The sequence below is a fragment of the Ammodytes marinus genome, assembly GCF_949987685.1.
Source record: "Ammodytes marinus genome assembly, chromosome: 16".
NCBI lineage: Eukaryota > Metazoa > Chordata > Actinopteri > Uranoscopiformes > Ammodytidae > Ammodytes > Ammodytes marinus.
Window position 1 is genome coordinate 28677661 of NC_137220.1, and position 13947 is coordinate 28691607.

Below are 13947 nucleotides of genomic sequence, written 5' to 3' on the forward strand. Positions count from 1 at the left end.
AACAACACACTAAATGAACATCCCTTTTTACAGAGCATGTGTTGACAGCAACAAACATGTTGTGGGTATATGACATACCCCCATCTCTCCGGCCCCGGCCACGTCCCTTCCCAGTCATGACAACAATCTCAGTTTCTTCCTGAGGCATTTCTGAGATCTTTTGGAGGAAAGCCTTCTCTAGAGCCTCAGCCATTAAGACTATGTCATCTCCAGGCTGCAGGGGGAAAACAAATGCTCTTAGTGTAAGCGGAGGCATAGAAGAATCTTTGGCACACAAGGGTAAGAACAGTTTAAAGTGTAACTGCACCCTTTTCCTTGTTTTTTGAGATAGAAGCTGAATTAAATGACTATGTTGTGAAGGAACACATATATGCTGGTGTTAATATTGAAAAAAATTGCAATATGTTAAATATTGGCAACTTAAGAAATTATTTGTATTGTAAATTATTTTAGAATTTTACTAAGATTTGAAAAAAAACGTTTTCCTTCGAGTTCGAAAAATGAAGTACATGGGACTTTTTTGACCCCATGTTACCTAGGGGGCAAAACCCCTTTTTTTTGGAAAAACAGACATGGAGCGTTGTAAAAGGTTGTTCACCAGAAATGATATCCAGACCTTCCAGGATCCCAACCTGGTTGGACAACCTGGTCAACTAGCTGCTGGAAAGCTACAGCGGGCCGACATAGAGCAAATCAGAACCACTGTTTAAGCGAATGGGGTGGGCTAATAGGGAATTTTTTAAACTTATAGATATCATTATGAAACTTTGCAAGTTGATTACTGACATTAAAACAACAACTTTTTGTATTACAGTATTTTCCAAAAAGTTTGAATAAATATGAAAAATCATCAATATCTTACTAATGATGCGCACATTTGCATATCTGCAAAGCCCCAAAATCTAGATGTTGGACAAAAGCAGAGTCAATTTGTTTTTAAATTTTCAAAACAAAAAACAACTGCCTGAAGTTTTTCCTAATCACAGTTCAAATTTGATCAATAACCCATAGAAAATGAATTTTTTACACTGTTTTTTCCAAGGGAATGTCTAGCCGTTTCCTAAAATACCAGCTGGAGACTCCAAAAGGACACTTTTGGTCCATAGCACATGAAATGTAACTGTGTAAAAAAAAAAAATTCTATGGGTTATTGATCTAACGTTATTGATCTAATTTGAACTGTGATTAGGAAAGGCTTCAGGCAGTTGGACACTTGTTTTGTTTTTTCAAAATTTTAAAACAAATTGACTTTGTTTTCTTCCAACATCTAGATTTTGGGGCTTTGCAGATATGCAAATGTACGCATCATTAGTAAGATATTGATGATTTTTCATATTTATTTAAACATTTTCAAAAATACTGTAATACAAAAAGTTTTTGTTTTAATGTCAGTAATCAACTGGCAAAGTTTCATAATGATATCTATAAGTTAAAAAAATTCCCCATTAGCCCATCCCATTCACCCCCATTCACTTAAACAGTGGTTCTGATTTGCTATGTCGGCCCGCTGTAGCTTTCCAGCAGCTTGTTGACAAGGTTGTCCACCCAGGTTGTGATCGTGGAAGGTCCTAGATGTCATTTTTGGTGAACAACCTTTTACAACGCTCCATGCCCATAAAATCACTTTGCCCCCTGGGTATGTACGTCTTCACGTCGCCGCAAAGCCGGCCACGCTCTTTACAGGTCCATGGCTGGTCCATGAGCTACTTTTATACCATCCCTCCAAGGATGTTATTTCGGGGGTTAACACCCTTATCTCGCTTGTGTGCGCGCGCGTGCGTGCACACACACACACAGACCCGGACTTGTTCATTGCTTCACTTGATTGACACACGCTACCGCTCGCTCTCCTCACACACACACACACACACACACACTGCCGCTAGCTCACTTGCGCTACTCTGTCTCCTAACACTAGCCTACGATAGAGACACCCGCCAACAATTTACAATAAGAAAAGTCCTCCACCTTAGACGACCCATCTGTGTGGCATATGAGCTCACATCGTGTAGCGACAGTGCCGTTAGACTTTGTGTCACTCGATTTTTCAATGAAGTCATGTCATTCAGATTTTCCAGAGTGACAGCTAGCAGCTAGCCCCCTCCTTCACAGACGCTGTGCGGCCCCCTCCCTCCCGAATGTCGGCCGGCTGATGTCGGAATGTTTAAAAACAATGGTTCTAAAAAACAATTCAGAATCCATGGTCTGAATGTATTTTTCAAAATCGTGCAGTACGCTCAAACAGCGGGTGCAGTTACCCTTTAAGGGTACATTACCTTGTTGTAGATGTAGCAGTTGGTAAACATTGTGTTGAAGTCTTGCATACATTCTTGGGCATTCCAGTAGTAACTGTTCTCAAGCCTTTTCTTGATTGTTCCCATGTCCATTGGATTTTTTATTATTGTGTAGTAGTCCTGAAAACAAGTTATAATTAAATTATTAACTAACCTTTTTTGGTTGTCACTCATCATCCTGCAATGCATGCCATTCTACCAATGTGCACCTTTAGATTAAAACAATTAAATTAAAAAGAAAACAACCATTATGTATAATATGTTAATACTGTACAGGTAATATGAATGCTTCAATTGTTTTTCTTCTTAAAAACTTGCACGTATAGTTAATCAGGCCGGCAAAATAATTGTCTCTCCCCAAACCCCCCTACCACAACTGTACACCCGGTCAGTACTCAGGATAGCCTATACAATCACACAGGACCCCACCCACCCCCTCCACCAATCCTTTAACTTACTGCCATCAGGTCGACGCTACAGGGTCCCGTTGGCACGGAAAAACACCTACAAAAAATCTTCTATCTTCTAAAAAAATCTTCTAATAAAGTTTTTCTTATCTTATCTTATCTTAAAGAATATCTCAAACTATTCTGTAGTCGGGGTCACGTTTGCACACAGTGATAGACACAAATCAAAAACCAATGTAATAATGTAAGAAACATGTAATGTTAGATTTAGACAACCTGTTGGCAATTTGTAAAGGATGGCTCGTCTGTCATTTAAAGTTCGAGAGATGTGGTTTTATGAATACATTAACAAAAGCTCGTACTCACGGGCAAGTTAAGTTTGATCGCATCCACTGGTATATGAAAGGGCCAGGCAAACTGGTGCTTCCACAGACCTTTGACCACCATCTTAAGCAGGTACTGCAACTGATTGGTCTGGCGCTTGGGCCTGTTGGGATTGATGTACTCTGGGGGTGGGGGGTTACCCATTGTCTGGGACAGCCCCTGGCTGCTGCTGCTGCCCGACATCTGTGCTGCATCCAAGCCGTCCCCCATTCTGACAGAGCTAAGCGTGGGCTGGGGCCCCGGAGTGGCAGCTGGAGCAGGTGTAGTGGTGTTGGCAGGACACCAGTTCAGTCTTGGCCCCGGCAAAGACTCCACTGACAGAGCACCACTGATCCCATTGCACTCCTCGCTGGACTCTCTGGGGAGAGGAAATGGCATAGTGTCATAACAACATAGTAATGGAATCATTAACCAATGCATCAATACTTAGGTAGACATCTGATACTTATTGTAATGGTACTGCAAATGGTAGTAGCATACTAGTCATTAAACACTATCTTTTACAGAACTAGTGCAGTGACCTTTCTGGACATGATTGTGCAGTCGCTTGGATATTGATGCATGTCTGGTAAGGTAGGGATGCACTCTCTTCATTTTCAACCACACTAATTATCAGTACTGTGAGATGCACAAATAGACAAGCACCAAAGTCGTGGCTGGCTTAAATAGGGCTTTCAGTTTTCTACAGAACCGCACAACTTCACACACTGCAATACACTCCCTTCCCTTGGGTCTTCAGCATTACACACACACAAGTGTGAGTAGACTGGATGAACGGTACATGAGATAATTGAAGGACAGACAGACAAGACACACAGAGACGTCTTCCTCTATAGCTGGATTATTAACTGTTTTTCTCTTCCATTGGAGGGGCTATTGTACTGTACTACTATCCACTCAGTAGTATTGGGTTTGACATAAATAAAAATGTATGTTAATTAGGGGTGTAACGATACACGTATTTGTACCATACCGTGACGGTACAGGCACGTATTTGGTGTTACAGAGGTGGACCACGGTCCGTTCGTGGCGTACATAGCGTTAATATATGGTGTATGTACAGGCTTGTTTTGCGGTGTGGAACTTAAAACTTTTAGTCGGAGTTCCCCCCAGACCATTTAGCCTCCGGCTCGCTCGCACGTGCGCAGTAGCAGCCAGCGATTTAGAGTCGGTTATCTCCATGGTGAGCACAGCATGAGGGTGCAGTGTTGCTAACTTAGCGACTTTAGCGACAAATCTAGCTACTTTTTCTGGTGTTATTGGTGACTTTTGCAGACTCTGTCGCTCTTTACTTCTAAACGGGCAGCGGCTGCCTCCGAGGCACCTCCCCCGCATGGACATATAAGCCTCGTTCGACTTGGAGCCGTCTTGCTCAGACCTGCGCAACTATGACGCGCGTCTTGCTGAGCGCACAACAAAATCTCAAACGAGGCCATAAGCTCTCCCGTCCCTTGCGCAGCAGCCCCTCCCAGCTGCGGTCAGAGCAGAAACACATCTCCGCTCAAGTGTTCTGTTTGCATCCCTACTAGCAGTTGTAGTAGGCCTGAATCGGCAAACTCCATTTTCGGGTAGGCGGACTGGTGTGTCCTGGCCTTTAAAGTGTGCACCATTATACTTACATTGATTCATTGTGTCTGGCCCCTTTCTAGTGCAGAGTTTTCTTTTCACCCTACACTTTTTCCCCATCGGACATGGTCAAACAACAAAACCATTCCTCTTGCCATATGAGTAATAATCAGGGTTCAACATAACTTTTTTTTCCTACTGGCCCGCCGGGCCAGTGGATCTGAGTTTTACTGGCCCCTTGTATATTTTCACTGGCCCTGCACACACTTTTTTTTTCTTCATAATTTAGTGTCAATAATTATAATACCTGTATTAGAAAAATAAAGAAAGATAGCCAGATCTAAAGGGAATATCTATACTGTAACAGTATAGATATTCCCTTTAGATTTGGTTATTTTTCTTTTAGTTAATTATATGAAATGTTGATATTGCTCATACACATAATATAAAACCAGGCAAACATATTGAATTAGAAGCCTACAACTGAAAGTATGTTGAAAGAGTCGGCCAGTATTTTAAAGTCCAGTAGTTTGATTTTATGATTTTTGATTGTTTTTATTCTTGAATTTGGGCAGTTTAATGAATAGTTCACCTGCAGAAGTCATGTTCAAACATAAAAAAAAAATAAGAGATGAAGGTCTGATCATTCTTTGTGGTGTGGTAGACTGTTTTTTACTTTCTCTATATGCATTAGGGATGTGAATGTGTCGACCGAATGACCGGTTTTCCACTTGCGCTCAAGTTGACTTTAAAAATAGAATAGAAATACGAAAATCAGGGGGTTATGCCGTTTTTTTAATGGGATATTTCACCGTGTATGTGAGTTCACGTCTGGTCGTGAGCGCGCTGCAGGAGTGTCACTTCTCCATGAAGTGTCAGCTTCACATAAGAGTCCGGTGTGGGACCATTTTTTCAAACTATTGATAAAAAACAATGCAGTGCAAAATATGCAGCATAAGTTAAACGCTCGTCTGAGACTATGACGTTAAATCACCTTAGAAACACACAATGCCTTCGTCCGATCACAGCAGCGTTTCACCGTGTGATCTCGCCAGCGAGTGAGCCGCCGCGCAGATGAACTGTGGTTTGTGGCTAAAATAATAACCGGGGATATTCTCCCCGTTAGCGATTTCAATGGGAAAGACTTCCGCGATTTGATTGAATGTCTCGAGCCTGAAAACACAGTGCCAAACTGCGCGACTATAGGAACTGTACAGTGAGCGGAGTCCCTCCGTTCGTTTCTGTCTACAACCGACACAATCACCGGAGACGCATTCACAGCGTTTAAATAACGCCTCTCATTTGTATTACCATTGGGGCATGTATGCAAATACTGTAACATTACGGTGGCAGATAAAGGAAAAGCGCAGTTATCACTTTCTGCACCTCAACCTCTGCTGTGGGAAGAAAGAAAGGAGGCAAAGCAAGTCGATTGATTTGTCGACTCGCAGGCGGACGGTAGGCAGCTCTGCCAACGGAGCGAGAGTGCACCCGCTTCTTGCTCCACCTGTCAAAACGCCCACGCATCGGTTGTCCATTAAAAAATATATTTAATATTAGGTTTATTATATTGAGTCTTAAATAAACACTGCTTTCATTACGACTCTCAACGCGCATTTCAATGAACCATGATAGTCTACAAAAAAGGTAGTCTACAAAAAGATACTGAACTGTGATTGGCCAGTCACTGGCCCGGGCGGGACAGTGACTGGCCAATCAACTTGCCCTGCATATGATTTTACTGGCCCCGGGCCATCGGGCTATACGTTATGTCGAACCCTGATAATACACTCCGGGATAGCCTATTAATAAAATAATGAAACTGGAAGTTTTTAAATGTACTTTATTTTTTCTGTCAAGGAATAAATGATCACATGCCATAATGGCAGTTAGGGCTGGGCGATATGACGATATCATATCGTGGACGATATAAAAGTGTCTACCGGGAGAGATTTGGCCATACCGTTTATATCGCGGAGATACAAAGTTGATGTGGCGGGAGCATATATGGAGCGGGAGGCAGCTGTCCCTCCGAGTCCCTATAATTACACTGCAGTTACACCGCCGCGCCACACGGGGGCTCTGCTGCAGAGTTCTGGGCTGCAATACAGCTTCTCTACCCGCAACAGAAGAAGCCTCCTCTGTTGCTCTAGCTGTCCAGCTCATGGTCTAGCTTCGGTGCGCCGCAGGCCCCCAGGATGCTGCCTTCTCCGAGCAGCCAGCATGGACTAGTGGCCAACCCATTGGTACTGCATGCTGTGAATGGGAGCTTATTTTCCATGGAGCCCAGAGGCAGATTTCCCCGTCCACACAATACAAGCGGCGAACAAGATTGTGTCTCCGCAAATTTTTTCTGGATATCAATCATAGGCTCATACTTATCTTTAGACCATGTACTAATAAAACTGAAGTTTTCTCATTTAAAAACGCCATCTCAAGCGTTTTATTAGCCCAACGGCTTTCAACGTCTTTCAGTTTGTTTTCGCGGGAGGAGGAGGGGTGGGCAGCCGTGGGCAGCTGAATAGAGTCGTAGTGAAACAAATGTTTCGGTTTTCTGCTCCGGCCTCCGAGAGGGCTCAGTGTTTCTTTATAGGTCCATGACTCTTTCAGTGCGAGGCTCCATTAACTTCTCGTGTCTGAGGTTTTTCCTTTTACTTAACATGAAGGACGTTGATGATTTTTAGGCATGTGACTTTTTAACATTACAGTCGCCGAGGGATTTGTAGACTGGTTCAGCTGTTAGTCGCGTGAGCTCAACTCTCACGTTCCTCTGCTTGCGATCATTGCGATTCACCATATATTGATCCATTTATTCAAAAGATCCATAGGCAAAGGATGGGTGCATTACGGTATCATGTACAACAACTAGTTGCTCATCCAGCGGGAGCCTCACTATCACCTCCAGCTGTGCTGATGAGCTCTAATAATCTCTAATGGGTAGGCTACTATGCCATTTGCGCTACCCATGGTGTGGAAAACACCAAAACACACATCATTGAAATGCCTGTAGGCTAACAGGCACGGATGTATTGATTACTTGAATGATTATGGGAGACTAGGGGTGTGCACGTGTACACGTGTACACGTGTAACCGTTTAGTAAATCATAACCGTTTAGGAAAAATCAATAAACGAAAACCGTTTTTTTTTTTTTTTTCTTCAAATTTCAAAGTTTTTAAATATGTTCTGGAGACACGCGTTTATTGATTTTACATCACTAATAAACTAATTGGGGAGGATAAAAGCTAGTCTGCCGAGAATCTGTCTGTCCCTCGGCGAGTGTGTGTGAGTGAGTGTGTGTATCGGCGCACACACACACACGGGGAGTCGCCGTGCTGGGACTCGACTCACAGCCACGGAAGAGTGATGAAAGATAACCTAAAGATTAAAGTTACCCGGTTGACGTGAACTACGCTCGTAAGTAGCCCGAACTTTATAACACCTGTTCCACATGCATTTAACGTGGACATGTAGAAAGCGATAGGCTATATTAATCAGGAAATGAATGAAGCGCGATTATGACGGCGAACGTGTGTGTGTGTGTACCATGGACCTATTATAAGAGGTGTGTAAACGAGCGTAGTTCATGTCAATTGTGTGTTTACAAGCGAACGAACGCGTATGTGTGTGTGTGTGCGCGCGCGCCTACAAGACGGCGGGGGCACGAGGACAATGACGTAACGGTTAACCGTGTACACGAAAAAAAATTCGTCGTGTACACGGTTAGGCATTTTTGTAAACGTTCACACCCCTATGGGAGACCTACGTAATTTTTATAATATTGTTAGTGTAATATAACCATTTCAGTTACATTGGTTTTTAATTTGCAGTTGCTTGTTAAGTTATGTATGACAGTTAACAATGTTGGTGTATTATAATTAATTATGTTGGTATAGGCTACTCCAACTTCGTTGCTGTTCAATATGTAACCATTTATTTTTATATAAATTATTGATTGCATTTTTCGTAAATAGTTAAATGGAAGGAATCTGTTTCTTAAGCAATAATATTAAATAATATTGAACTGCATTTTTTATATGTAGGACTACTATGTTGTTGGTGTTATTTGGAGCAACCGTGCATATTAATGATAATAATGACCAGACAGCCTGATTTTCAGTTCCAGAACACTAGGTCAAAAAGGGACAAACTAATATTCTTAAAAAAAGGATTGTTTAACTGTAACTGTTTAACTTTACATTGAATTTTTAAGCTTGTGTAATTTGTAATATAACTGATACCCACAGCAGGAAAATAAAACTAATTCTAACCCATTCTGATTAGGCAATTGCTTTGACAACCACACATTCGGTCTTATAATTAAACTTTAAAAAGCTCACTTTGGCATTTGAACATTTGTTTGCTTTATTTCAATAGAGCACTAAGAACTTTGCTCACTACCTAACAGCACACGCTACGAAAACAGCGCTAACCCACTAGCTGGTTTAGCTTACATTAGCTAATAGTGCTGCCCTGATGGCAGGAGGAGTCTTCGTTTAGAACTTGTGAATCACTATATTACTTAACAACAACGGGGTGTCATTTTAAGATTACATACAGAGAATCATCGGGGATATGTAATTTATACTTCCATGGTAGATAAACAATACAACTGTGCTCGTCCGCTTAGCTTCAGCTTAGTTTACAGCATGGACATATTAGACTGTTACACTGCTTTCTTCATCCAAGAACGTCAGTGAAACGTACACTGCGCGTCACGCTTTAGGGGCGTGTTGGCACCGTGTACCGCGGAAGCCGAAGCCAGGAATACTTCCTGAATGGTCGCCCTGCGCCAATGAGCAGCTTTCATAGGAATGAATGGCTTCAACGTTCCAACGGTTTTCAGTCCGCTGTCCATTTCTTTATATGTCCATGGTGCGCCGTCACTAAAGTTAACAAACCAACTCCATGTCACGGTGGCAGAGCAGCTGGTTTTAACGGTCAAAAATGTCATCGGGCAAAGGAAACTTGCTTGCTGCTTCAGCGTGCTGTTGCCGTGACGCAGAGTTGGCTTGTTTTAAGCCGCAAACTACATGGGTTAGCTCTCGTGAGCTAGCTGGCTAATGATGACATCTTTAGCCTACTCGGGGCTTCACCCCCGTGCTGTTATTGTTGGAGACAGCCAGCAAGGCTGGTTTTATGTAACTTTAAAACATGTCAAACTTGAAAATATTATTTGTGTTGAAGCTGGAGTTAAAGTATTACCAGGCATTTGCTCATTAGTTAATTTTGACAGCTTTTTTAAATGAAGATGAGCAAATACTGCAGTAAAATTCAAGTCTTTCATTATTTTGATATAGGCTACTATCAATTGGAAAATGTAGGCTCTTTGGTTGATGCTGTAATTTTTATTTTGCACTGACTGACTAAAGCCAGACTGGTGTGGTATTTTGCACCAGTTTCTCTTTTGCATGGAAATTTAAATTCCAAGCAAAAGATGAAAATAATCTTACGTGATTAAAGTTCAGTACGGTTATTGTAATCCATTGAATTTTAAGGAAAAATACTATATCGTGATATATATCCATATCGTGATATACAATTACCTATATCGTGATATAAGATTTGGCCCATATCGCCCAGTGATACCTGTGATGTAAGGAACAACTGGAGCTGTGATTGATCATATCAATTAAAAAATGAATCATCTGAATCTAAAATCGACATTTTGCGCTCGGCTTGATACATCTCCATGTAGCACTTACATGTGGCACTTTGTAGTTTGGTTTATTTGAAGCTATAGTACTTGCGGGATTCTTGTTGTTCTGAGTTTGTACCTTAATGGAAGTCGCTTTGGATAAAAGCGTTGGCTAAATAAAATGTAATGTAATGTAATCTGATTATATGTTTGTGACACCAAACCAAAGTCAGGGTCAAGTCATCACATGTCTTGTTTGGTCCAATCAACATAATGCTTTGATCTTATGTACAGTTGGTTTTACTTTGTGGCACTAAAACATAATCCAAGTGTATTATAACGATGTAAAAATGACTCCTCTCAATGTACTTCTGTAGGCCTACATTTTTAATCAAAACATCAGTAGTAAACTGGCAGTGTGGGGATTGGCACTGGGTGCTAGGACGCTAAAGTGGAAAGTAACATCCACACCGAAAGAAACAACCTCAAAAATTATTATTATTAGTGTATTATGATATAATCTTACTGCTGATTAGGGTTGCAAAATTCTGGGAATTTGCAAAGTTGGACATTTTCCAATGGGAATTAACTGGAATTTGGGGAATAAACAGGAATTAACCGATAATTAACTACATTTAATGTTGGCCCTTAACAGTGCTTTTAAATATAGCTGGGGAAATATATTTTAGCATAATCTTGACTAAAACAACAATTTTTCATGCAAGTACACTTGAGGATAAATGGTATCCATCAATCATTGAGTTGAGGCCATGCCCCCTTGCAATGTGCATTACTCCATCACATGCACAGATGATTTCTAGAACCCTGGACTATTTAGGCCACATTTTTGAGCTCATTGGGGGGATGAGTAATATTTTACTCAACATGCCTGTTTTTGTTTGATGGTTCAATAAAATAATTAAAACTTAATAAAGTTCTGCTTACACATACATCTGTTGAAATGTAATTAAAACATTTTAGTAATTGCCGAGTTTGTGTAGTGTCTATGGAATCCGGCAGAGCCGCACCACGCCGTACCACCCACAGGGTAACGGGCAGTGTGAGAGGTTCAATAGGACTCTACATAATGTTTTTTATTTGTATTATTTTGCATGGATGTCTGCCAATGACAAAACAAAATGTTTATATTTATGTTTGGATATGATCCAGTTAATTTAAATTACTCTCATTTCCAGTTAATTCCCATAATCCCCTTTCACAAATATTTCCAAAATTCCTGAGCTTAATTTCCCATGACAGTTTCAGGAAATTTATCAGAAACTGTAAGCTCCTTTGAAACCCTACTGCTGATATTTATTAATTCACTCGTAAAAATGCAAATCTGTGTGTGTGTGTGTGTGTGTGTTGCTTAGTAGAGCTCTGTCTTCACACTCTACTGTCTCAGGATGCAGGGGTGTTTCGGGATCTGGGCAGACAGGGGTAGACCTTTGGGGTTGGGGAGCGTCATATGGCAGCTGAGAGACTGTGCCACTACCCAGTGCTCAGTCCTATGATGTATCCCCTATAATGTCAGTTAAATCCAATTCAAGGTACACATAATAAAGTCAACAAAGCCAAATGCATGTAAAGCCCACTGAGACAAATGTTATTTGTGATTTTGGGCTATACAAATAAAACTGATTTGATTTGATGCTTGATTATATTAAAAAAAAACGATTCAGAAAAAAGCATTGGTCAAGCAATGTGAGCGTGTCTCCCAGTCACACACACTGAAACCCATCCCCACAGGGGCCTTAAAGATTAAACACACACCACTGTACAGATCTGTGTGACTAATTTCATTCTTGATGAGTCACTTCATGAGATGTTCACACCACATGATCACTGCCTCTGCCTCCCTGAGGCACTCAGCTAACCTGACTAACCCACCAATATGTTGAATGACAACTAGGGTTGCAAAGGCATGTAAAGTTTCCGGTTAATTTCCGGAAACTTTCCACGGGAACTTTCGCTCGGGAATTTTGGGAATATTCAAAATTGGGAATTATGGGTGCTCCGGTGGCGTAGTGGATAGAGCGCATACCATATTGGCTCAGGCCTCGTTGCAGTGGTCGCGGGTTCGAATCCGACCCTTGGACCTTTACTGCAGGTCATCCCCCTTCTCTCTTTGGCTCCCCATTTCAACTCTGTCCTATCAAATAAAGCTTGAAAATGCCAACAAAAAAAAATGGGAATTATAGGAATTAACTAAATGGGTGTTATTTAAATGAACTGTACCCCATATCTAGGGATGGGGATCGTTAATATTTATTGATATCGATACCTTTATCGATACGCCTTATCGATCCGGGTCTTTATCGATACCACTATCGTAGGGCTGGGCGATATGACGATATCATATCGTGGACGATATGAAAGTGTCTACCGGGAGAGATTTGGCCATACCGTTTATATCGCGGAGAAAAAAAGTTAATGTGGCGGGAGCATAGATGGAGCGGGAGGCAGCTGTCCCTCCGAGTCCCTACAGTTACACTGCAGTTACACCGCCGCGCCACACGGGGGCTCTGCAGCAGAGTTCTGGGCTGCAATACAGCTTCTCTACCCTCAACAGAAGAAGCCTCATCTGTTGCTCTAGCTCTAGCTCTGGTGCGCCATGACAGTTAACAAACCAACTCCGTGTCACGGTGGCAGAGCAGATGGTTTTAACGGTCAAAAATGTCATCGGGCAAAGGAAACTTGCTTGCTGCTTCAGCGTGCTGTTGCCGTGACGCAGAGTTGGCTTGTTTTAAGCCTCAAACTAGGCTACATGGGTTAGCTCTCGTGAGCTAGCTGGCTAATAATGACATCTTTAGCTTCACCCCTGTGCTGTTATTGTTGGAGACAGCCAGCAAGGCTGGTTTTAAGAAACTTTAAAACATGTCAAACTTGAAAATACTATTTGTGTTGAAGCTGGAGTTAAAGTATTACCAGACATTTGCTCATTAGTAAATTTTGACAGCTTTTTTAAATGAAGATGAGCAAATACTGCAGGAAAATTCAAGTCTTTCATTATTTTGATATAGGCTACTATCAATTGGAAAATGTAGGCTCTTTGGTTGATGCTGTCATTTTTATTTTGCACTGACTGACTAAAGCCAGACTGGTGTGGTATTTTGCACCAGTTTTTCTTTTGTATGGAAATTCAAATTCCAAGCAAAAGATGAAAATAATCTAATGTGATTAAAGTTCAGTACGGTTATTGTAATCCATTGAATTTTAAGGAAAATACTATATCGTGTTATATATCCATATCGTGATATAAAATTACCTATATCGTGATATAAGATTTGGTCCATATCGCCCAGCCCTACACTATCGATACTTTTCTATTATTATTATTATTATTATTATTATTATTATTATATATTTTGAAGAAAATATTATTTTTGGTTTTAAAAAATCAAGTGTATACTATCTATGAAAAAAATATATAAATGTTCGCACTTGTTGGTTAATGTATTGTCTACTGTCACTTTATCATGTTTTAGTGATTAGGAAAATATTTAGGAAATAAATAATTGTATTTTAAATTAAATTAAATTTCTAATAAATATTGGCATCAGTAGTTTAAATATATATTTTAAAATGACGAGAGCACTAATACAACTGTATTACTCATGTTTCTCGCCAAAAACTCAATTTCCCATTCCTTTACGTTA

General features: G+C 40.9%; 1 protein-coding gene across 4 annotated transcripts in view; it reads right to left on the bottom strand.

Moving 5' to 3' along the window:
• brd4 (bromodomain containing 4) overlaps positions 1 to 13947 on the bottom strand; it is a 65479-nt gene that overhangs the window by 26368 nt on the left and 25164 nt on the right. For all 4 annotated transcript variants that reach the window (XM_080044142.1, XM_080044140.1, XM_080044141.1 and 1 more), the window contains exons 2-4: positions 3068 to 3443; positions 2277 to 2414; positions 79 to 214 (exon numbers count right to left, since the gene is read on the bottom strand). In XM_080044142.1, coding sequence (XP_079900268.1) covers positions 79 to 214; positions 2277 to 2414; positions 3068 to 3295 — 502 coding nt within the window. In that variant the 5' untranslated portion in view covers positions 3296 to 3443. The remainder of the gene's footprint in view (positions 1 to 78; positions 215 to 2276; positions 2415 to 3067; positions 3444 to 13947) is intronic.